General features: G+C 45.2%; 1 protein-coding gene across 1 annotated transcript in view; it reads left to right on the top strand.

The window, feature by feature from the left end:
* TXLNB (taxilin beta) overlaps positions 1-26,914 on the top strand; it is a 144,935-nt gene that overhangs the window by 63,287 nt on the left and 54,734 nt on the right. Inside the window, exon 3 of the mRNA XM_075339817.1 lies at positions 24,515-24,606. Within this exon, the coding sequence (XP_075195932.1) occupies positions 24,515-24,606 (92 nt within the window). The remainder of the gene's footprint in view (positions 1-24,514; positions 24,607-26,914) is intronic.

Consider the following 26,914-nt stretch of genomic DNA (forward strand, 5'->3'; position numbering starts at 1 on the left):
GGTGCTGCCACAAATGCTGCAATATGTGCAGATTCAAATTCCTGCGTGTCGGCACATCGCATTTCAGGCGTTTAACCACCAGACCTAAAGACTTCTGTAGTGACGAAAGTTGTTGAGCTGCAATGTGCGAACGATGGAAGTGAGCACATAGCGAGCGTACCCGCTGCACAAGGCCATGTAGGCCGGGATGGTGTTTTAAAAATTGCTGGAGAATTAGATTCAACACGTGAGCCACACAAGGCATGTGTGTCACATTGTCACGGGGAAGGGCCGCACCCATGTTTGCATCATTGTCACACCCGGCCTTCCCTGGCTGCTGGTTGAGTGGAGACAACCATTGATGAAACTTGGTCTCCAGAGCTAACCGTCCACAACTTCTCAGTGGTGTGACTCACATTTCCCATACATTTCAAAGTAAACATTTGACCGCATGATGGCATTGAGCTCTGCTGTCAGCATAGTAAGGAGGTGTGTGGTTTTCCTTGTGCACAGTTACAAGGAAGGGTGCCCTGACCACACAGGGTTTGGGCAGAGGTGAAGGACCCACACGAGGTTGAGGAGGCAGAAGCAGTGTATTAACTTCTACATACAGAGGAAGGATTGATAGAACTCATGGGGACAGCAAGACTTCTACAGCAGACCCTTCTCCATCTCTCCCCATAGTAACCCATTGCCCAGTCAGCAACATGTAATGCCCCTGTCCATGCTTACTGGGCCAAGTATCTGTGGTGAAATGCACCCTGTCACACAGTTTCTCAAAGAAGCGGTGATGTTTGGTGCGACATGCTGGTGTAGCGCGTGCACGCCTTTGTTGGAGAAGGAGTGGCGCCTGGGCATCGGCTCTTGGGGCACTGCGATGGGCATAAGGTCTCGAAAATCCTCGGTTAAAAAGGTTGGAAAGGAAGCATTTTGGTAGCCAACAGTTTGCAGATGCTGAAAGTTAAGCTCTAAGCCATGTCATGCCCTTCTAAAAGCATGTAAAACACAGCAAGGGGACTCCACAGTCTCCCTCGTTTCCACTAATTGGGCCATACACACCCCACTTGACTGGCATCAGTTGACCCCCATTTTCAAGATGACAAAGATCCTTTGCATGAAGCACTCTCAAAAATACGCGTGCCTTTCACCTCCCCTGGATGACCCAGGGGAAGAAAAGTCCTCTGAGAGCCATGACTTGTTCATCTTGGTTCTTTTTTCAAAAGCGAGGGGACTCCAACCACAGTCTCCCTCGTTTCCACTAATTGGGCCACACACACCCCACTTGACTGGCATCAGTTGACCCCCATTTTCAAGATGAAAAAGATCCTTTGCATGAAGCACTCTCAAAAATACGCGTGCCACTGCCTTCACCTCCCCTGGCTGAGCCAGGGGAAGAAAAGTCCTCTGAGAGCCATGACTTGTTCATCTTGGTTCTTTTTTCATAAGCAAGGGGACTCCAACCACAGTCTCCCTCGTTTCCACTAATTGGGCCACACACACCCCACTTGACTGGCATCAGTTGACCCCCATTTTCAAGATGAAAAAGATGCTTTGCATGAAGCACTCTCAAAAATACACGTGCCTTTCACCTCCCCTGGCTGAGCCAGGGGAAGAAAAGTCCTCTGAGAGCCATGACTTGTTCATCTTGGTGAACGTTAGTCTGTCCACATTGTCAGTGGACAGATGCGTGTGCTTAGCTGTCAGCACACCCCCAGCAGCACTGAGGACACGTTCCGAGAAAACGCTGGCTGCGGGACACAACAAGATCCCCAAGGCGTACGTGGTGAGCTCAGGCAATTTATCCAGATTGGACGCCTAAAATGAGCAGGGCTCAAGTTGCACAGTAATGGCATCGACGTTCCCTTGCATATACTCATATCTGTGTCTCCTCCTCTTTTTCCTTGTCCAGCTCCTTTGTTTTCGCATGAGTATATGTCCTTGTCACTTTCCCATGTGTTTGTGTTGTGTTGTGAGTTGTTTGTCACCTTTTGGACACCTTTGAGGGTGTTTTCTAGGTGTTTTTATGTGTTTGTGATTGCCTGCCATTGTTTCCTATGCGGTTCGAGTGGTTCGTCGAACGTTCGCCGAACCGAACTCGAACGGGACCTCCGTTCGACGAACCGAACTCGAGCCGAACCAAGGCCGGTTCGCTCATCTCTCGTCACTAAGCGGCTGCCCAATCAAAGCGGAGGGGCAGAGATGAGCGGGACGAACATCCCGCCCACTTACTTCCTTCCTCATTGCTGGCGTGTGGCAGGTAAGGAGAGGTTCCTCGTTCCTGCGGCGTCACACGTAGCGATGTGTGCTGCCGCAGGGACAAGGAACAACTTCGCCCAAGCGACAGAAGCGATTTATTGGGAGCGGACCTCCATATCAACGAAGAGCGATTTTGGACGTTTTTGCAACAATCCAAAATCGCTCCTAGGACTCACACACAACAAGATTGCTACAGCGGCCGGATGTGCGTCACAAAATCCGTGACCCCAACGAGATCGCTGTAGCAATCTCGTAGCGTGTAAAGCCCGCTTTAGAAGTAATTTATAGAGGGGTAACAATACGTTGGGATCACAGGATATAATCTTTTTATACACCCTATAATTTTGTTTGCTTTTGCAGCTGCTGCTTGAGGCCCCCTTCACACGTCCGTGAAACACGTGCGTGTTTGGCCCGTTTCCAAATGTACCGGAGACACGGCCAAATGTGCACCAATGTTAATCTATGCTTGAGGTCACACGTGCGTTATTTCATAATGTCCGTGTCCGTGATCCATATGTGTTTCCGTTTTGCACGGAAGCATGTCCGTTTTCTGCACGGAACACGCACACGCAGACACCATGAAAGTCAATGGTTATGTGCGCACAATACGTGACACGGATGCATCTCTGTATGCTCTGTGTACGTTTTGTGCTTTTTTCTAGCACTGTCGGTCATTCTTTCTTTTCCTGTCTCTGTCGGTCAATCTCCCTCAGTCCGTCGGTCGGTCTCTCTGTCTGTCTGTTGGTCTCTCTCTATCTTGTCTGTCCCTCTCTCGCTGTCTGTTGGTCAGTCTCCCCCCTCTCTCATACTTACTGATCCCCGATCACCGGCGCGGCGCTGCACGGCTGTTCTCTAAACTCCGGCGGCTTTTCCTCTTTTGAAAAAGCCGGCCGCTCATTAAACAATCTCATATTCTCTGCTTTCCCCGCCCACCGGCGCCAATGATTGGTTGCAGATAGACACGCCCCCCATGCTGATTGACAGCTGTCTCACTGCAACCAATCACAGCCGCCGGGGGCGGGACTATACTTTCCAGTTACAAAAAAAAAAATAATTAAAAAAAACCGACGTGTGGTTCCCCCCATTTAGATACCAGCCAGGATAAAGTCACACGGCTGAAGGCTTGTATTCTGAGGATGGGAAGCTCCACGTTATGGGGAGCCCCCCAGCCTAACAATATCAGCCAGCAGCCGCCCAGAATGGCCGCATACAATAGATGCGACTGTTCTGGGTCTCTACCCAGCTCTTCCCGATTGGCCCTTGTGCGTTGGCAATCGGGGTAATAAGGAGGTAATGGCAGCCCATAGCTGCCAATAAGTCCTAGATTAATCATGTCAGGTGTCTCCCCGAGATACCTTCCATGATTAACCTGTAAGTTACAGTAAATAAACACACACACCCGAACAATCCTTTATTAGAAATAAAAACACTAACAAATTCCCTCATCACCAATTTATTAACCCCAACAAAGCCCTCCATGTCCGGCGTAATCCACGGACCTCCAGCGTCGCATCCAGCTCTGCTGCCTGAAGGTGACAGGAGCTGCTGAAGACACCGCTGCTCCTGTCAGCTCTACGCAGCTAATGAAGGGAATAGCGCGATCAGCTGAGCTGATCCAGTCCAGTCCAGCTAAATAATTATTTATTTATTTTTGTGACTGCACAGTATAGTCCCGCCCCCGGCGGCTGTGATTGGTTGCAGTGAGACAGCTGTCAATCAGCGTGGGGGGGCGTGTCTAACTGCAACCAATCATAGGCGCCGGTGGGCGGGCAAAGCAGGGAATACAAGATTGTTTAATGAGCGGCCGGCTTTTTCAAAAGAGGAAAAGCTGCCGGAGTTTAGAGAACAGCCGTGCAGCGCCGCGCCGGTGATCAGGGAACGGTGAATATGAGAGAGGGGTACTCCATTCAGTCACTCTGGTGATTAGCGGTCACCGGTGAGTCCTTCACGGGTGACCACTAATCAGGACGCGACACCCAGACACAGCCGCGGTATGACAATGAAGTCGGGTGAAGTTCACCCCAGTTCATTCTCTATGCGCGACTCTGTCTGTTGTCAGCGGGTATGTATCTACGACATTGTGCATCGCAAACACGCCTAAATTCACACGGACAACACATACACATGTCAGTTATTTCTCTCACGCATAAACGGACATCCAACATGTACACACGGCTAGCATGCGGCATTCACACAGATGGCACACAGACACAAAAAAAGGACACGAAAACAGAAAACGGACCCGAAAAACGGACGTAAAACACGTGCGTGTTGTTTCATGGACGTGTGAAGGGGGCCTGACATTGAGTGCTGCTGCTCAGATTACTTCTAACCAGTATACCCAAGTCCTTCTCTTGTTCTCCTGAGTTACTGCAAATTAATGTATACGGAGCTATAGGATTACTCTGTCCTAGGTGCATTACTTTACATTTATCAACATTAAATCTCCTTTGCCAAGTATCTACCCATTCTAACATCTTATCCAGATCGTTTTGTAATATTGTACTATCAAGGTCAGTTTTTAATATCCTACATAGTTTGGTGTCATAAGCAAAGACTGACACTTTACTATCAATTCCATCCACAAGGTCATTAATAAAGAGATTAAAAAGAATCGGTCCTAGCATAGATCCCTGCGGTACACTACTGCTGACTATAGCCCATTTAAAGAATGTACCATTTATGACTACTTTTTGGCGGGCTTTGCACACTACGACATCGCAGGTGTGATATCGGTGGGGTCAAATCGAAAGTGATGCACATCCGGCGTCGCAGTCAATATCGTAGTGTGTAAATCCTTTTTGATACGATTAACGAGCGCAAAAGCGTCGTTATCGTATTATCGGTGTAAGGTCCAACATTTCCATAATTTGGCAGCAGCGACAGGTACGATGTTTCTCGTTCCTGCGGCAGCACACATCGCTGTGTGAGAAGCCGCAGGAGCGAGGAACATCTCCTACCTGCATGACCGCGTCTCATGACGGCTCTGCGGAAGGAAGGAGGGGGGCAGGATGTTTACGTCCCGCTCATCTTCGCCCCTCCGCTTCTATTGGCAACCGCTATGACGCCGCAAGACCCGCCCCCTTAATAAGGAGGCGTGTCGCCGGCCAGAGCAACATCGCAGGGTAGGTAAGTGCGTGTGAAGCTGCCGTAGCGATAATGTTCGCTATCGCAGCAATCACAAGATATCACTGCTGCGACGGGGGCGGGGACTATCACGCTCGACATCGCAGCATCGGCTTGCAATGTCACAGCGTGCAAAGTAGCCCTTTGTTTCCTATCTTTTAGCCAATTCCTAATCCATTTGCATATAGTTTCCCCTAGTCCCTGCTTCTGGAGCTTCAGTATAAGGCTATTATGTGGTACAGTATCAAATGCCTTTGCAAAGTCCAAATAAATCACATCAGCTGCATTACCAATATCCAGGTTTGCACTTACCCCCTCATAGAACCCCAACAGGTTGGTTACACATGACTTTTCTTTCATGAATCCATGCTGTCTGTCAATTATTATAATGTTCTCTCTAATATATTGTTGCATGTCATCTCTTAAAACGCCCTCAAAAACCTTGCACACCACTGATTTCAGGCTTACTGGATGGTAGTTGCCTGGATCTACCCTGTCACTTTTCTTAAATATCAGTACTAAATGTTTACTCACTTTTGCATCAACCTTTTTGTTTTGCTCAAAAAACTGCATGAACTATACATCTGGCCTTACATTTAATTAGTGACACCAAGTCTTCTTTTTGTATCTCAAACTAAAGCCTGCTTTACATGTTGCAATTTCGCATATGAGTGCGTATGCGATTTGCAACGCCCCCATCGTATGTGCAGCACGTTCAATTTGTTGAACGTGCCGCACATACAATTAACCCCCGTCACACGCACTTACCTACCATACGACCTCGATGGGCGGCGAACGTCCACTTCCTGGAGTGGGAGGGACGTTCGGCATCACATCGACGTCACGCGGCAGCCGGCCAATAGAAGCGGAGGGGTGGAGCTGAGCGGGATGTAAACATCTCGCCCACCTCCTTCCTTCCGCATTGTGGGCCGGGAGCCGCAGGAGGCAGGTTGATCTGTTCATCGTTCCCGGGGTGTCACACACTTCGCTGTGCGCTACCCCGGGTACCATGAACAATCTGACGTTCAATTCGTCAGGAATGAACGACGTGCGTGCAATGAACAGTTTTTCGTTCAATCGCAATTGCACGTCGCTGTCACACGCTACAACATACCTTACGATGCTGGATGTGCGTAACTTACGACATGACCCCCGCCGACACATCGTAAGATATATTGTAGCGTGTAAAGCGGGCTTTATTAAATAGAGTCTGTCAGCCCAATCTGACTGTCACGAGCAGTAGTGTTGAATTGTTGGCCAGGAGGACTAGCAGGCGGGGGAGTTAGGAAAGCCACATCAAACCCAAGAAGCCCAAATCAGCGGTAGAACTGTAAAGGTACTGTCACACTAAGCGACACTCCAGCGATCCCACCAGCAACCTGACCTGGCAGGGATCGCTGGAGCGTCGCTACACGGTTGCTGGTGAGCTGTCACAAAGGCAGATCTCACCAGCAACCAGTGACCAGCCCCCAGCCAGCAGCGATGCATGGAAGCGATGCTGCGCTTGGTAACTAAGGTAAATATCGGGTAACCAACCCGATATTTACCTTGGTTACCAGCGCACACCGCTTAGCGCTGGCTCCCTGCACTCCTAGCCAGGGTACACATTGGGTTAATTACCCGATGTGTTGTCTGGCTATGTGTGCAGAGAGCAGGGAGCCGGCACTGGCAGCGTGAGAGCGTCGGACGCTGGTAACGAAGGTAAATATCAGGTAACCAAGGAAAGGGCTTCTTGGTTACTCGATATTTACATTGGTTACCAGCGTCCGCAGAAGCCGGCTCCCTGCTCACTGCACATTCAGTTTTTGCTCTCTCGCTGTCACACACAGCGATGTGTGCTTCACAGCGGGAGAGCAACAACTAAAAAATGGTCCAGGACATTCAGCAACAACCGGCAATCTCACAGCAGGGGCCAGGTTGTTGCTGGATGTCACACACAGCAACATCGCTAGCTAGTTGTGCCTCAGCAGCGATGTTGCTAGCGATGTTGCTTAGTGTGACGGTACCTTAAGGCAAGAGCATAGTCAGAAATCAGGCCAGGGTCAAAAACAGAGGATAAACTAATATTACTGATTAAAATACAAATCCAGAACCAAGGCTACAACCATCAGGGACTGACTGCAGAGGGCTTAAATAGAAAGGAATCCCACCCCTGGCTGCAACAGAGAACAAATTGAAATTAACCAACAAACTGCCAGAACAAAATAGCAAGATGGCTGAAAGGACACCAGTCTAAAGCCTGCTTTACACCAGGCAATCTATCGTGCGATAGATCGTCGGGGTCACGGTTTTTGTGACGCACATCCGGCATCGCTGGCGATGCCGGCCTGTGTGACACCTCCTAGCGACGCAGTATCGCTCACAAATCGTGAGTCGGGTACTGCTCGTTAGGTTCCATAATATCGGTTACTTTAGTCGCCCAACGTTTCCGTGGTAGCACACGTCGCTCCGTGGGACACCACGGGAACGATGAGCAGCTCACCTGCCTCCCGCGGCCGCCGCCGTCTCTATGTGGAAGGAAGGAGGTGGGCGGGATGTTTACGTCCCGCTCATCTCCGCCCCTCCGCTTCTATTGGCCGGCGCCCGTGTGACGTCGCTGTGACGCCGAACGTCCCTCCCACTCCAGGAAGTGGACGTTCGCCGCCCACAGCGAGGTCGCACGAGAGGTAAGTATGTGTGACGGGGTTTAGTAACTTTGTGCGACACGGGCAGCGATTTGCCCGTGAAGCAAAAAGGACGGGGGCGGGTACGATCGATTGTGAAATCGCACAATCGGTCGTACCGTGTAAAGCAGGCTTAAGAAGTCCTCAGTTTTGGGGCACTGGGCAGTGTTAAGCCCACTTTACACGTTGCAATTAGTTGTACAATCGCATTTGCGATGTGACACGCCCAGGTTGCATACGGGATCTATGAGATTTCACGTTGGTCGTTCATTTGCTGTCACACGAGCGTTAGTAGTCTATGTTAAATTGGTCAATTTTGTGTGCGATCCTTTAGATCATGTGTTCTGTGACGTATGCATTGAGCACCTTTTTTTTTTTTTATTTATTGACTTGCCAAGCGTGTGTAATGTGTAGAGATGCGTTTTTACTATGTCATCTGCCATTCAGCTCTGCTACATGGCCGCTAACAGCAGCCACAGACAGCCATGTAGCAGAGCTGAATGGCAGACGACAGCAGACACAGACAGAGCCGCACTGTCAGAATGAACTCGGGTGAACTTCACCCGACTTCATTGTGATGCTGCGGCTCTGTCTGTGTCGCGTCCTGATTAGCGGTCACCTGTGAAGACTCACCGGTGACCGCTAATCTCCCGAGTAACTGAAGTTAGCAGCCCTCTCTCATATACTCACCGATCCCCGATCCCCGGCGCTGCACGGCTTTCTCACTGCTCCGGCGGCTTTTACTGTTTTGAAAAAGCCGGCCGCCCATTAAACAATTTCGTATTCCCTGCTTTCCCCGCCCACCAGCGCCTATGATTGGTTACAGTGAGACACGCCCCCACTCTGAGTGACAGGTGTCACACTGCACCCAATCACAGCAGCCGGTGGGCGTGTCTATACTGTGTAGTGAAATAAATAATTAAATAATTAAAAAAAACGGCGTGCGGTTCCCCCCATTTTTAAAACCAGCCAGATAAAGCCATACGGCTGAAGGCTGGTATTCTCAGGATGGGGAGCTCCACGTTATGGGGAGCCCCCCACCCTAACAATATCAGCCAACAGCCGCCCAGAATTGCCGCATACATTAGATGCGACAGTTCTGGGACTGTACCCGGCTCTTCCCGATTTACCCTGGTGCGTTGGCAAATCGGGGTAATAAGGAGTTATTGGCAGCCCATAGCTGCCACTAAATCCTAGATTAATCATGTCAGGCGTCTATGAGACACCCTCCATGATTAATCTGTAAGTTACAGTAAATAAACACACACACCCGAAAAAATCCTTTATTAGAAATAAAAACACACACATATACCCTGGTTCACCACTTTAATCAGCCCCAAAAAGCCCTCCTTGTCCGGCGTAATCCAGGATGATCCAGCGTCGCTTCCACCGCAGCTGCATGGAGGTGACCGGAGCCGCAGCAGACACAGCCGCTCCGGTCACCTCCACACAGAAAATGAACACAGCCGCGCGATCAGCTGCTGTCACTGAGGTTACCCGCGGCTCATCTCCTCCAACAAGCCTTTCCATCAAACTCGATGGTTGCTTACTCTCCCCAGTCTCACAAGCTCGTTGCCTTGGAGTGACCCTCGACTCTGCTCTATCCTTCAAGCCACACATCCAAGCCCTCTTCACCTCATGCCGATTACAACTCAAAAACATCTCCCGGATCCGTGCTTTCCTTAACCAAGAATCAGCAAAAACATTAGTGCATGCCCTCATCATCTCCCGCCTCGACTACTGCAACCTCCTGCTCTCTGGCCTCCCTTCCAACACTCTTGCACCCCTCCAATCTATCCTAAACTCTGCGGCCCGCTTAATCCACCTCTCCCCTCGCTACTCCCCAGCCTCGCCACTCTGCCAATCCCTTCTCTGGCTTCCCATCACCCAACGACTCCAGTTCAAAACACTAACCATGACATACAAAGCCATGCACAACCTGTCTACTCCCTACATCTGTGACCTAGTCTCCCGGTACCTACCTGCACGCAACCTCAGATCCTCACAAGATCTCCTTCTCTGCTCCTCCCTTATCTCCTCTTCCCACAATCGCGTACAAGATTTCTCCCGTGCATCCCCCATACTCTGGAACGCTCTACCTCAGCACATCAGACTCTCCCCTACCGTGGAAAGCTTCAAGAGGAACCTCAAGACCCACCTCTTCCAACAAGCCTACAACCTACAACAGCCCTCAGTCCAGTAGACCACTGCGCAACCAGCTCTGTCCTCACCTATTGTACCATCACCCATTCCCTGTAGACTGTAAGCCCTCGCGGGCAGGGTCCTCTCTCCTCCTGTACCAGTCTGTTATGTACTGTTAATGATTGTTGTACGTATACCCTTTCACTTGTAAAGCGCCATGGAATAAATGGCGCTATAATAATAAATAATAATAATAATAATAATAATAACCAGGGTATATGTGTGTGTTTTTATTTCTAATAAAGGATTTTTTCGGGTGTGTGTTTATTTACTGTAACTTACAGATTAATCATGGAGGGTGTCTCATAGACGCCTGACATGATTAATCTGGGACTTATTGGCAGCTATGGGCTGCCAATAACTCCTTATTACCCCGATTTGCCAACGCACCAGGGTAAATCGGGAAGAGCCGGGTACAGCCCCAGAACTGTCGCATATAATGTATGCGGCAATTCTGGGCGGCTGTTGGCTGATATTGTTAGGGTGGGGGGCTCCCCATAACATGGAGCTCCCCATCCTGAGAATACCAGCCTTCAGCCGTATGGCTTTATCTGGCTGGTTTTAAAAATGGGGGGAACCGCACGCCGTTTTTTTTAATTATTTAATTATTTATTTCACTACACAGTATAGACACGCCCACCGGCTGCTGTGATTGGGTGCAGTGTGACACCTGTCACTCAGAGTGGGGGCGTGTCTCACTGTAACCAATCATAGGCGCTGGTGGGCGGGGAAAGCAGGGAATACGAAATTGTTTAATGGGCGGCCGGCTTTTTCAAAACAGTAAAAGCCGCCGGAGCAGTGTGAATGCCGTGCAGCGCCAGGGATCGGGGATCGGTGAGTATATGAGAGAGGGGGATAGACTGACATGGACTGAGAGTGAGGGACAGAGATAGTGACGGACTGACAGAGATTAGTGCATGACAGACATTGTGAGGTGCTTCAGAACGCAGCTTTTCAGCTGCGCTCTGAAGCAGACCTTTTTTAAGCTGCGGTGCAGAGCGCACACCTGCGCACATAGCCTCAGACAACAAAATCGTATGAGGGATGTCACACGTTACAATTCACTAGGTTCGTGCAACAAAACGCTCAATTCTAGAGAATGATACGATGTGTTTGCGATCAACGGTTTTGCGTTCAATCCTGATCGCATGTAGCTGTCACACGCAGATACCTCACAAACGATGCCGGATGTGCGTCACTTACAACTTGACCCCAACGACGGATTGTGAGATATATTGAAGCGTGTGTAGCGGGCTTTAGTCATTAACTTTTGCCACATTTATGATGGCATAGCTTGGTGGGTAATATGTCTTCTGCAATTTGCACTTTATTTTAAATAAAGGGTGTGTGGTGGTTTACATTGCATTATGCACTTTATTTGACTTTAAAGGTATATACCATCTCCAAGATCCTATTTCAATATGACATTTCTAATTGGAGGTATTTACTAATATTATTATTGCACCCACTACATATTAGGATATGATCTTGTAGATGGGAATACCAATTTAAGTCCCCTTCTATTTTATGAATTTACCTTGAATATTTAATTAGCTACATGAATTTTTATTGTACACTTTAGTGTGATATGACTTGGCCCCCCACACTGCTGTGTCGTTTTCTGTTTTAATAGGGTGTTAATAAACCTCAACACCTAAACACAGAGCCTTGTATGTGATATAGGCACTTTAAAAATAGTACCTTAAGGCTGCATTACACGCTGCGACATCGCTAGCATCGATGCTAGCGATGTCGAGCGTGATAGCACCTGCCCCCATCGTACGGCCAATATGTGGTGATCGCTGCCGTAGCGAACATTATCGCTACGGCAGCGTCACACACATACCTGCTCTGCGACGTCGCTGTGACCGGCGAACTGCCTCCTTTCTAAAGGGGCGGTTCGTTCAGCGTCACAGCGACGTCACTAAGCGGCTGCCCAATCAAAGCAGAGGGGTGGATATGAGCGGGACGTAAACATCCCGCCCACCTCCTTCCTTCCTCATTGCTGGCGGGATGCAGGTAAGGAGATGTTCCTCGTTCCTGCGGTGTTACACGTAGCGATGTGTGCTGTCACAGGAACGAGGAACAACATCGTTACTGCAGCAGCAATGATATTTGGGAAGAGGAGGCATTGTCACCGATTAGCGATTTTGAACATTTTTGCAATGATTCAAAATCGCTAATAGGTGTCACACGCAACGACATCGCTAAAGCAAATTCCGTGACCCCAAGCGTGTAAAGCGTGTAAAGCCAACTTTAGGCTCTTATTCATCATGACCAGCAATTTTCACACTGATCTTGATAAGATAATGTGTTGGAGTCAAACCCTCTTGATTTATTAAGAGGCCAAGTCTCGTGATGGATCTAAAATGTCTGAAAAGTGGCATGTGCCGCTCCACAAATCTTATGGTCATGCCTCAGTCTTGGGTCTCAATCCAGTGACCTTTTGCTGCATGGTTTGTGTCCTTCCCTGTTGATCTACAGTCTGGTCAGTTTCTGTTCCACAGCTGATGGCTCTTTTATTTTTGCTACATCTTTGGTTTGTGATTCGTCAGGTGTAATCACTATATTTTATTTTGTCCATGTCCTATCAGATCGCAGGTGGTGTCATTCATACTTACTTTTCACCAGCCTTCTCTGCTGGCTATTCTATAAGATGGATGGATGTATGGATGGATGTGTGAGGTCCCAGCTCTTCAGTTAAGGATATTCTTGCTGAATTAACTATATTGCTTTTACCTGCGGTTTGCTTATAGGTTTCCCTTCTCAGCATTTTTCTATTCTATTACATCTTGGATTTGGAGGTTTCCACTTATTCCATAGTCTTTTGGGTTTTTTTCAGTTTTCCTCCATCTTCCTTGTATGACTGTGTGAACATATTTTTAGCCCTGTGTCTCACCTTTTGCTTGTGTACACATCCTTTATGGCTATTGCTGTTTTCTGTTACACTTTGTTTATAGTTGAGGGTGCAGTTAAGGACACTCAGGGTAAACCAACGTTGAGAGGGGGCGCCATTGTGGATTCATAGGACGTCAACCTCTGCGGTCAGGCAGGGACAAATTAAGGTCAGATTTAGGGCTTCTCTTAGTCTGCATAGGGACATGTGGATTGCAGGGTTTACATTACTCCTGGTTTGTCCATCCCCGTGTGAGTGATAGAGGTAGGTCATAACACTCAAGGGATTAGAGAAATATTTATGGCTTAATGAAAGGCACAGCTTGTCATGTGTTAGTCAAGCTATGGCGTCATGCCACCATCATGTCCCTGTCCAGACCCAACTTTGCCCATGTCTAATAGACATGAGTACAATTGAATGCAGAGAGACGGCATTTTACATGTTCTTCCTGGCTATCAGTTTAACAGGCAGCTCAGAGTAAAGGCCAAATCCCACCCCAGTGGGCTGCAAAATTCCACTTGGGAAACACCTCGGACCACCACATGAGGCACCCACCACTGCCTCACTGCTGGCTGTGTGTGGGGGGAGCATACCTTCTACATCTGCTAGAGATGTAGGACATCATGGTAGTACATTTAGGCAACACAGACAGCTCATAGTAGCAGAAGCAACACATAGCCAAACATTCTTGTGTTGAAAAATGTGTCTTGTACTGTTGAGCTGTTAGTGTACCTGGAATGAAGATTAGTGTGGTTTGGCTACCATATATTATGCTACCAACCACCATAAACTCGGAAGGAGGACTGGTGTGACTTTCCTTTGTGAGGGCTTCTCCATGGTATCGTGATTAATCTCTGGTTATCATTGCATCCAAAACAAAAGAAGTATTCATGCTGGAGAGGATAGACCTCCATTTTAATTTCCATTGCTTGATTCCAGCCTGTCCTCATCATTTGCTCCACATGGCCAATGTCATGAAGAGACTTTCATAATGGAATGTCATATTAGTCCTACACCTGGAATTTTGATGTGGATGGCTTAATGTACAAAACACACCTCTCTAGTCTTCATTAAAAGTACACTAATGCGGGCGTCATACGATGCAATCTATTGTGCGATCACATGTGCGATTGTACCCACCCCTGTCGTTTGTGCGTCACGGGCAAATCACTGCCCGTGTCGCACAAAGTCGTTTAACCCCCGTCACACGTACTTACGTGATGAGTGACGTCGCTGTGGGCAGCGAACATCCACTTCCTGGAGGGGGTGGGACATTTGGCGTCACAGCGACGTCACACAGTGGCCGGCCAATAGAAGCGGAGGGGCGGAGATGAGCGGGACATAAACATCCCGCCCACCTCCTTACTTCCGCTTAGCCGGCGGGAGCCGCGGGACGCAGGTAAGCTGTGTTCATTGTCCCCGGGGTGTCACACAGTGCGATGTGTGCTACCCCGGGTACGATGAACAACCAGTGCTAAGTAAAATAAACGATTTTTTAAAAATAAACGATGAGTACATGATACACGATTTGTCACCGATTTGCGATCGCTCATAGGTGTCACACGGGACAACGTCGCCAACGAAGCCGGATGTGCATCACGAAAACCGTGATCCCGACGACCTATCGCACGATAGATCGCCTCGTGTAATGCCCGCATAACAGTCCAGTGTTACATTAATTTGATGTAGAACCATATGGTCATTTCTCGGAAGTATCCTAGGAGCCATTTTTCAAAATGACAACACCAGGCCACAGGTTTTTTGTGATACTTTGAGCAATCTTCATGGTCTGAATATGCCCCGGACTTGCCTCCCATTGAGCACATTTGGGACTTCATTAGTTGGCAATTGAAAATGAAGCTGTCAACAGAAGATCTTGATGATTTGCGTGCACAAGTGCATTTGGAGTGGCAGAACATACCTCAAAACAACCATTAATAACCTTATTGATATCAACCAAGGCGTGTCAGTGCTGTATTTTTGCATGTGGCGGTCACACTTGATACTGAATAAATTAAGATATTTCTAAAATGTTTTTTTTCAAGATTTTTAATTTGCATATCATTACCATGTCTAGCAAATCTGTGATTTGCATAATTTAACAAATTTTCCTTTTTAGTGTTACAATTTTTTTATAGAGAAGTGTATATAATAAATCTGTGCACTATGTTCTTAGTGAAGAACTTTGGAGCATTATGCTTTGTAAATCTGCCCTACTGTGATGTCATATCTACATTTAATAAAAATATTGTTTCTTCTATTTTAATTATTATTAAATTATTATACCAATCATATATTCATTTTTTTTAAAAAAAAAACATGTTTCATTCTTCTTAAAAATTTGACTTTGATTTCTTTCTTATTCAAGGTGTGTTATTAAACTTAGAGAAGAACCTATTCTACCATTATTTTTTTTTCACGTTCCCTTTTAAAATTAAGTTTTCTATAAATTAGAGAAAGGAACCAACTGTAATATTAGAAGCAGAAGCCTTAGTGGAGTTTAGAGTTAATCTCTGTCACTGTGTTTTGTCTGGAGACCTCCTTGCATTTTTTTTTCTAGAATCTTTTTATATGCTTGATAATCATAGCCCATTATGAAGACTCAAGTTATAAACATTTCTAGCACATATTCAGCAGATGTGAGTCTTTTTTATGCCTGCTCATTAGATTTGCAAATGAATCCATGGATTACCCAAATTCATGGTTTCCATGGGTATGGTAATAAGGCCTTTTCTTCTGTGAAGCTAAATAGTTAGAGCACTGTATTCTTCGATATGTCACAGTAAGTGGAATAATTGATTTCATTCATGCAGAACTGGAGCATGGCATAAGTGTGCATGTTTTCCAAAAATCGGCATGTCCAAGTCTAACACACGTTACAAGTGATTATTGATATATTATACTGAAATACAAAAGATGCATTCAATTTAACATTATTCTTTCAGTCAAATAAACATAAGGACGAGTCTTCTCTCAATTGTTATCATCTCCAATGCTGATTCTGGCATTAAAATGCTGATTCTGTGTACTGTGCACTGTTTAGGTTAATTCCTGTACTACCTTTTATGTGATCTTTCAAAATTGTATGTTTTTCTAATTAAAATGACTCCACATGAACATTCAGTAGGCTTTACTCCAGTCCAGCCCAATAAAACAAATGCTTTACCAGTTGATGGGGCCGCTTGTCATAAAACTTCATTTCACTGATGAGCAACATGATTAGACCCTAACTGGACATATCTGTAAACTCTATCCCATGTTTTCTACCTTCCAGTGGAGGTAGACATCAGGAGGACTATACCTCTTATGGAAGGTTGTTATAAAAACTGAAAAGACAAAGAAGGGGGGTGCAAATGGTGTCCGGTGATACCAAAAGGAGTTAATTAGGTGTACTAACCTGGTGTGGTTATTTTTTTTCAACCTAAGTAACTATGTAGCTATGTAAAGACACAACCACTAAAACTACATAATAAGGTTGGCTGCTGCAGAATCCATAAAGATAGCGAAGAAGTGGATGGAAGAAAAGGGTTAATCCACACTGTCAGAAAAAGATCACTGAAGATCGATGGAGATTAAAACATCTGATTTTATTGTTCTACTCGTTTTGGAGCTGTATAATGTCTTCTTCACGAACAAAATCAATAATGTGCACTATCGATAGTGTACATTATTGATTTTATTTCTGAAAAAAGAGTTATACAGCTCCGAAACGCGTAGAACAATAAAATCAGATGTTTTAATCTTCAGTGTTCTTCTTCTGGCAGCGCAGATTAACCATTTTCTTCCATCCACTTCATCTGATGGAAGGTTCTGACATCTGCCATGGAATAGGTATATAGTGGGATACCTCACCTTGAAGAGTAGGAATAATTCATGAGGGTAGTGTCTACAGGGCCACCCCAAAGGTGACCAGCAGAAAAATATTCCCACCTGCTTGTGACACTCATTAAAAGCTGTGGAATCCATCCCATCGCTGTAGCCCACAGCTTTGCAATGAAGATAGAAGCTTCAGTGGTACTTCAATCGGCAATGCACATCTGTGGACTAGAGGGGTAAGGGACTTCCTCAACCTCTTTTGATTGTGACAGGTGAATACTACAGTTTTTCAATGGGGAAAGATTTATTATTAAAAGCAACTTTTATTTCCCTGCGATTGCTCCACTCTCCTTGTAATGGGGATGAGACCTTACTTTGGAAAAGTGAATTTATTGGCTTTACTATCTATACCTCTTTTTGTAGCCATACTGTCACCTCCTAACCTGCATTGATAGGAGCTTCTCGTTTCCCTGACTTCTGTGTGTGATTGAGGCATGTTTATTACATTCATTGTTGTATACGTTTATATTTGGTTCCATGGGTGGTGTTCATAGATCATTGAATATTATGATCTTTTTTTAACCAGACTGTCATGCAGTGACTACTGTCGCGGGCGCTCCTCGCCCGTGAGTGAAAGGGGGGGTAGTTCGGTTTGGGGATTTGATCCGTGACGCCACCCACGGGTTGTGGTGAGGTTGGGCACCACCGCTGCTATTGACGGTTATCCCGGGAGCGATGCTAGGGAACAGCTGGGATGTTGTTTTCCTCTCCGTGGGTAGGGGTTGGTGGTCCCAGGGCCCGGTGAGGTGTCGGGGAGGCAGGGTTGGCAAGGTGCAGGGTCGCTTGGACTGCGCAGCGCGGTGCCGGATGGCACGGTAGTACTCACTCAGCCACAAATGGATGCAAAGTCTCTGGTTAACCAAACGGCTGGATGGACGGGTCCCGCAGCCGGCTGCTGTGGTTTCTCCCGGACGGTTGGTGGTGGCTGCCTTTCCCTGCACCTTTTGTGGATGTTCGGTCCCGATGGCTTCCCAACCCGCTCCCCAGTGTATGTATGTGCCGGAGGAGGCCTTTTGCCCGCAGGCTCCGGCCCTTGGAACTCTAGCTGTGGCGGTAGCTGTATTTCCTTCTGTTGGTTAGACGGTTGCCTTCAATCAGGTCTTGGCTGTTAGGAAACCCCTGGGGTTCCAGTCACTGACAGATTTGACCTTATTAACGGCGACTCCAAGCCTGGTCGGGGTCCGCAGGCCCTGCCGATTTGTGCTAGCTTCACTTCGCTCCCCGGTTCGGTACCGGCGGGCCACCGCCCATCCCCGGTCCTACGGTTCTGCGTTGATCTGCCTCTCCTGCAGACAGCCACCACTGTCTGCCAACCTTGCTCTAACTGCCCGGGCCACGTACCCGGACACGTCAGTTTGCTCCTCCACTACTCCTTCACTCCTTCTCACTTTCACTTCCCTAACTGCATTGAACTCACTTCCTTTCCTGCATCCAAGACTGTGAACTCCTCAGTGGGTGGGGCCAACCGCCTGGCTCCACCCCACCTGGTGTGGACATCAGCCCCTGGAGGGAGGCAACAAGGATTTTGTGTCTGGCTGATGTGCCTATCTCGGGGTGGGGGTGTGTGTTGTAGTACCTGTGACGACCTGGCTAGTCCAGGGCGCCACAACTACCAGAGTTCTGCCAGGAATAAGAGAACTCCCGGTGAGCGCTGCAACAAGCAGGGTACACTGGGAGCACAATAAAACAGTAGGCCCTGGAGCTAGGGAGAGAGGACCAGGGTCACTTCCTAAACTCACCTGAAGCTGATCCCTGCATTCCCTAACATTCCTCTACAAGTTCTTCCCATCATCGCTAATAATGTATGTAATTACCGTAGGTCCGAAGAGAATCCAGTGGGTCACAAACCGAGACAGACAAGATATGGTAGAGAGGGGGTTAATGCCGCGCATCAGCCGAATGAAGACGTATATTGTTGATGAAGATGAGTATATAATATAATATGTTATCCTCAAATATATGTGAATTTGATGTACCACTGTGAATTTGCCATGTCATGCAGTTGGAGGATCCTCCCGCTGATTTTTTTCTTTCAGTAGGCGGTTCTTTTCACCAGTTGTGTGTATATATATCTGTCATCTTCATGTATGCTGTACTTGTTGTTGATGCACTGGTCCTGAGGAAGAGGTTTTCACCTTGAAACGCGTAGACCTATGAAATAAAAGAATACTCATCTTCATCAACAATATACGTCTTCATTCGGCTGATGCGCGGCATTAACCCCCTCTCTACCCTATCTTGTATGCTCATCCACGTGGGGCTGCAGCAGACGCCATTATCTCATGCGCACTAGTGGTTGTGACTGTCACAACTGATCCAGGTGAGTGTATATTTTTCAGGTATACCCCACCGATCACTTTGGTGTTACACTATCAGTGCTCCTTATTTTCAGATCTAAACCGAGACAGAGGCAGAAATAAACAAGGGTCCCTTTACTGGGTTGAGAATGAGTATGATTCAGTATAAATAATGACTGACTTAAGAACCCCTCAAAGCACCACAAAAGTGGAATTAACACACTTAGCTTTTAGCCGGAATCAATGCGCCAATCTCAGAGTTCCCGGGTTATGTATATTACCTCAGGAATCGGGAATAAATTTACCTACTCACACCAGGTTGAACAAAAAAAAAAACAATTAACTATAAAGGCAAGAGGTGTAAATCCAATGGGGGCATCTGAGGGAACCTCTGAGATGGCGCACTCAGTATATCTTATCACCACTAATAACAAAGTTTAAATTTGCTTTCACACTGAACAAAGGGATACCCGGGTATCTTAAAACTATGGTACCGTTAACTTCAAGGGAAGTTTCACACAGGCCTGTAGTCCAAGTCCGCTGTATATAATTCCAAAGAAGGAAAAAAAAACAAAAAAACACAAAAATCTTCTTCTTGCTCTAAGGATGTTTTCACCCTGGTCCTGGCACACAGGGACCCCGGACTTAGTCGATATCAGCCAATTACTCCACACAGAACACGGTCTCAGGCCCACAGCTCTGTAGTAATCCTCAGGCAGAACACAGGCTTCCTCGGTCCAGAGAAGAGCCCTCCCCTCAGGAAATTGGAGCTCCTTTTTCTCACACAACACGGTCCAATTTCTTCAGCACAGTCCTGGTTCCTTTGTGAGGAAAGATAATGAAAAAGAAAAAAAAAATAGTCTCCAACAGTCTCTCTGATCTCTTTCTCTTTTCAGACTGGTTTTAGCCCACAGTCACACAACTGTCTCTCTCAGGCAGCCCGGCCTCAGCACACTTTCTCTGAGGTAACTTTTGCATCTACAGGGTCTCTGACCCAAAACCCTGCTGATCAGTGCAGACAGGCAGAACTCACAGGGTCCTACTGCACTACTGACACAATCACATTTCAGACTCTCACATGTACCTATACCCTGACTTGCCATAAACTCACCCTGGCTAGTGAGAAGGCCGGAGAGAGCATTAGTCTTACCACTGCAATACTGTAATATAACACAGAAGTAAGGAGAAAGACAGGGGAAATAGACAGAAAAAGAAAAACACTCCTAGCAACTCCAATGCGGCTAACACCACAGCTTCAATTGTCATGAAACTTCAGCTTTTTCCAGAGACTGGCTCCTTTCAATGTTGTCAGCATAAGAATGATGAGATTCTATAAACAGCATCAGATGTAAAGACACGTGACTATTTATAGTGAAAGTGAATGGTCACAAAGAACTGAACCTGAGATTAAGGCTCCAAAGGATAGCCAGATAGGAAAGAGTCTTTAACCCCTACAGCACCAAAAAGCGCAAATATATTTAAATACAAGCTGCAGACCTGCGCATCATAAGGTGCTGTGACCTTCTGGTCCCAGACTTGCCAGAGATCCCCCCCAGAGCAGGGCACACCCATGACACAGACTCCATAACATAACATATTGTAGTCTTCCAACATTTACTGGCCAGATGGAGTCCATTAGGACCCGACTTTGACTTCTGTTAGGCAGCCAATGGAGTCCCATGGACATGTTTGGCTTATTTAATGTGAGTTTTCCCAACGTACATGGTAAACGTAAGGGTCGGTGATGGTACACTATCAACATGATCACTACGGGTGAAACACTGATACAAAACCAGTGTCAAAGAGCCGGCGTTGGACCAAGGGAAGGTAAATACTATCTTATGTTGTGATTTTAAATGAGTTCTTTCATTTGGGAACAACTTTTTAAAAAGTGGAAAACCCCTTTAAATTTATATTGAAAAAAGTATGATTGTACAGTATGTTAACATTGTTAAATGTCCAAATCTCACACTAATCCTAGCTTAACAAATATTGAATTTCTGAAATTAGGCTCTAAAATTACTATCACTCTGAGGATTATAGAAAATAACAAGAGAAAATAAATGAGCATTTATCTGTAATGTGTTTCATTATCCAAAGCACATTCATTTTAATGTTCTAATAGGCAGCTCCTTTCAAACTACACGTCATTTGGAAAAAAAGTAAAACTTTTTATTTGGTCTTTAGTAGAAATTACTATAGGAAATACAGATGGCTAATCATTATTTTCACAATTCTTGGAATTTATCAAGTTATGACAAGTGCAATAACCATCATGGTCATGGGGCATGAAGATTATGGTATCGCATTTTGGTATACATCTAACCATGTGGTGGTTCTTCAACTTACCAGCCTAATGCAATAATTAGTTAAAACCTTGCCTCCACAGACATAAATACAACGCTCATAACTTGTCTGGGTTAACTACAGTTATCTATGGCTGTAAAGTAAATGTCCAACTTTAACCAAGGAAATTTTCATTTTTATGTTTTTGTTTTTGCTTTGTCTTCTTCTATGAGTCTTAACTTTTTAGTTTTCTGATGACGTAGCAGTATGAGAGATTGTGTTTTGTAGGGTGCGTTGTAGTTTTGAACAGCACCTTTCAATTCGCCCTATATTGAACTGTAAAACAAATAAAAAAATCCAAGTGGATATAATTATAAAAAAATGCAATTCTGAAATTTTTTTTGGGGGGGGGGGGTTTAATTTTATTGTGTGGTAAAAATGACCTGGAAACATGAGTTTCCAAGTGAGTTCGATTACAGGAATACCAAACATTCAACTTTTTTTTAAGTGGTGAAAATAAATTCAATATAATGTAAAAAAAAACAACAACTTTTTTGTTTTGCGTTGCTTTTTTCCAAGATCCGTGACATTTTTATTTTTCTGTTGATGGGGCTAAATGAGAGCTTTTTTTATTGACACCAACTTGAAAAATATTATAAGGGAGGTTAGGTGACAGCAAAACACAATTCTAGAATAAATGTTTTTTTTTCTTCTTGGGGAGTTTACAGATCTTGTCAATTGCCATATTTTTCAGTCTATAAGATGCACTTTTTTCCCAATAAATTTCCCGACATGCTATGAGGGCAGACTAGTCGGGGGGAGTAATGCCCTTGTGACTAGTCCCTGGCCTCATTAACATATCATATGGGATCTTTAGAAATACTTTTCCTAAAGATCTCTATCTATGCTAGTGTATACAGGGACGGTTGGGCAGGGATTAGCAATATGTACCCAGATCTGCTCGTGGTTCTGGGTGCATATTGGACCTGACAATTTCCCTTTACATTTGGAGATGTGGCAGGTTACCTTTAATGCATTAATAGAATGTATTAAACTCTAATAAAGCTATAATTTATTATTTATAGTAAATTCATAAACATAAAACAAATATATTCATGGTATAGTTGTTCAAGAAGTTGTCTCATCACAGAAAATCCTCTTAATTTAAAATTACTGGAAAACTATTTATTTTGCCTTGCGACATTGCCTGACTTCTGCCAAATTCTCTTGGAGCTGCTGTTAGAGGAGAAATGTAGTATTATATGTGACTCTTCAAGTTATAAGTCATTCTTATAATAAGCTTTTGTAATGACCAGTTAAAAACCAAAAGAAGACTACATCACAAAAGACGAGCTGCCTTCCAAGACACAAGCTAGAAAAAGCTATTCATCCTCACGGAAGACACCTTCACATTGTTAGAATACAAATTAAATAAATGAAACCACCTTTGCTTCTTCTTGACATCCACATAACATATACAGATAAGGAAAGACTGAGGATAATTGGTGTGATGCTTGCTAATTCTTTAAAGGCAAATATATCCTTTCAGCCAAAAGATATTTGTCTATACTCTTTGAAAAAGCTATTGATTTCATATAACCACATCATCTGTGGACTTTTAGGCTATGTGCACACAGTGTGTTTTTCGCAGTGTTTTTGCGTGTTTTTCGGATGCATGACTTTGCTACCCCAGCAAAGTCTACGAGCTTTAATTTTTGCTGTCCGCACACTTTTTCTTTAAGCTGCATTTTTTAGCTTAAAAAAAAATGGACATGTCAATTCTTTCCTGCATTTTTTTGTGTTTTCCCCCCATGCAATGCATTGGAGAAAAATGCAGAGATCAAAAACGCAGCCAAAAACGCACCAAAACGCGGTAAAAACGCATTTTTACCGATGCGGTTTTTACCTGCGGGTGCGTTTTTATGCGTTTTTGTGCGTTTTTAGTGGCCAAAAATGCAGCATCAAAAAAACGCAACGTGTGCAGATAGCCTTAAACAATCAACTCCTTTACATCTACTTTGAATGTTTAGATTTGGTAATATACAGTATAGGAGTACGCTAACAAGCAAAATGAGTTCAACAATGAGAATGCAATGGTCATTTAACACAGATTAGTCACCCACTTAAAGGTTCAAATTGTACGTTTCCCTTAATGCCTTAAAATCGGTGGAACTACCAACCATCATATTCACTTTAAACCAGTAGTATCTTCTTATGTTGCAGAAGAGTTGTTAAAGGTGTTGTCCAGTTTTCTGATAAATATGATCCTCCGGTATTGCTGGTGAGAGCGGGCCGTCTCATGACTGCAAGCATGGGATTTACATGTATGCAGTCACATGTCGACTAGACTTGCTTGGATTCTCTCAATTCACTTGTATTGAGAGAAGCTGTGCAAGTCTAGTTAGCATGTTTCTTAAAGCATGCAAATAACATAATTGTGGTCATGTGGCTGCCCACTCTCACCAGCAATACTGGTGAATCCCAACAGCATGCAAATCAGATGCTGTCAGGATTTAGAAGTCTACAGACACATACTATGACTGAAGACTTTTATCAAAAGACTGGACAACCCATTTAACTCTCAGAGCGTAGTTGTAACTTCTAAACATTTAAACCTGCACTCTTATGTCCTACTTTTTACTTTTGTGCTTAATTTAAAGTGTCCAGCAAATACACCAGTTTTTTTCATCGTGTGTGGAATACTAAGCACCATAACATGGTTGGACAACTTTGATCCTTGCCCTCATCTTTTATGCACACAACTGCCTGTACTTTGACTAATACGATTGTCACAATTTCTATTACTTTTTTATCCAATGAATGTTTGCTGCATCATGCAATATAATGTGTTTGGTCATTTTCAAGCTAACATTTGCTGCATTTGTCCACTGTACAGTCTAGATATTTAAGCAATTGTATATTATATTTTTAAGGTAAAGAGGCTGCTCTCCTGGCTCAAAGCCTAAGCAAATTAAACACACCGGAGGAGAAGCTGGAAGCGTTGACAAAGAAGTATGCTGGACTGGTTGGTATTGAAAGCCAGATATATATTACTCTGCAGCCCTTGAATGCGTTAGTCTGTGTTAGTCTGTTAGTTTGTATAATACAGTAATAAGGACTCAATTTATTATACCATATGCACATGTAATATTTACAAATCAAAGATTGTAGTTTTAAAACTGTAAATGACAGAACAATTTGCTAAATAATTTGCAAGGTAAGACAAGAATTGAGTATAGTATAATTTTAACAGTACTTCATACTTACTAACACTTGTTTGCTTGCTCCAGATCAAATCTGACCTGCAGTGCAATATGCAACAGTTGAACGTTTTTCCATACTCTGTAATCATTTGGTTTAACACCCAAGAACCCTATCCTCTCCCATTAGGTTCCACTATTTCTCCCTTGGCCCCCAGGATTACAAAACTAGAACAAAAAGATCACTTTCCTGGTCAAATGACTGCTTACCTCCTGCTTACCTCCTTATCCATCTGAGTGTCTACTGATAGCATACAACTTTTTTCCTGCATGTCCTGTACTGACTGTACATCTACAGTATGTATACTGTCATGTCCGAGTATTGGACGAGGAGGAAGTAGGTCCACTGGTCCAAGGTACCGTTCACTGACCCGGAGGAGCAGACATGGATGGTCACCGAGTCTTTACTACTACCATCTGAGGTGGATGCAGGTAGACACGCTTGTAAGTGTCTGTCCAGAAGCAGCCCCAGGGAAGCCTGATACCTCAGGAGCTGGCACCAAAGCGGAGGAGACCAAAGCTGTTGCAATCCGGTGCATACTGCTACTGGAGGTCACAGCCAGGTGTGGTGGAAGCATGAAGGGTCTGGAGAACACAGGATGGTCACAGGTGGGCACACAGGCACTACTAGGCAGAATGGAGACAGAGTCACAAACAAATACAGTATGCAGGTTAGAGTATGGGGACCTGACAATTACCACTGACAGCCTAGCTGCGTGGATATGCTGAAAAGGCACCTCCCAATAGGGGAGGATGCCTTAAATACCAAGTACCTGTAAAGGCCATAGGAAGGACTTCTGGGTCAAGAGGCACTGGCCTTTTAAGAACAAAGGAGGGAGCACGGCTGCTCCCTACTGCGCATGTGTTGACCTCAGGAGTCAGAGAACAGGCCAGGAGGCACAGAGGAGGTGGCAAGAGCAGACCATCAGCACTTTTGTGGAGGAGACAGCGGGGTGCCCATGGAGGTCCAGACAAGACCCTGGGGCCATGTGGCAGGACAGGAGGGATGAGAACCGGACTGGTGAGTGGTGAATGCCATTGGTGCTCCCGGAGCAGAGAACGCAGATGGCGTGATATATGCACTCCTAACTTTTGCTGTTCCTTTACCGCCAAACTGCCTGCTGTTCTGCATATGATGCTGTTCTTATTCTCTTTGATCCATGAGTCGACTGACAAGTCCAGCCTGCTGGACCATTGTGTCCCTCACCAAAGGTTTACAGAATCCACTTCAAAGCCCATAACAGAAGATAGGATGGATTCCATTGAGTTCCAAGATGAAGCAGCATAAAAACCATTGTTATTGGATATGGAGGACTTAACTCGACTGGTTATGTAACTTTCCATGAGCCAGTGGGAGGATGTCCAAGCTATGCATGACGTCCCAGCTCTCGTGAATGTACTGTCTCAAACCCAGTTAAATCTCCGACTCTGCAACACCTTCCATAGCTGAGATACTAACCCAGTACATTTTTGTAGGGATAACCTCCATATCTGCCTACATCAGTCCATTTGATAGAAATCTTAAGGCCTGCCAGGACAGACTTTCTGACAGATCAAAATTGGCATATCATTTTTTTACTGTTATATGGAGATGTTTTGGATTGGGCTACACCATTATATGAATGGGATAATTATTTGATGCTTTCTCTACCATCAACTCTGAGTACCTTCCATAGAGTGTTTAACAAATGAGATCTGGCTTAGACAAGGAAATCACTTCTGTTAGACTTTATGCTACCAAGTTTTGTACTCTGCTGAATTGGCCTGAAACAATGATACTTTTATGGCTATATTCTATGCTAGCCTATCCAGTTGAATCAAAGACAAACTTGCTGGTAGGGATTTGCCATCTTTCCTCGATGATCTAATTACTCTCACCACCTAAGTTGACTTCAGTTTTAAAGTGAAAATCAAGAAAAAAAGCTCAAGGTTCCCATGTCCTACATTTCAGATCTTCTTCAAAATCTTCTCCTAGAGAAGCAATACCTTAACATATGCACAAGAATGATATAACCTATGCATTGGTGAACAGGATCATTCTTGCATTAACTGTTCTAAATTCAATGCCTATAT

Source organism: Anomaloglossus baeobatrachus, chromosome 3 (genome assembly GCF_048569485.1).
Source record: "Anomaloglossus baeobatrachus isolate aAnoBae1 chromosome 3, aAnoBae1.hap1, whole genome shotgun sequence".
Classification (NCBI taxonomy): Eukaryota; Metazoa; Chordata; class Amphibia; order Anura; family Aromobatidae; genus Anomaloglossus; species Anomaloglossus baeobatrachus.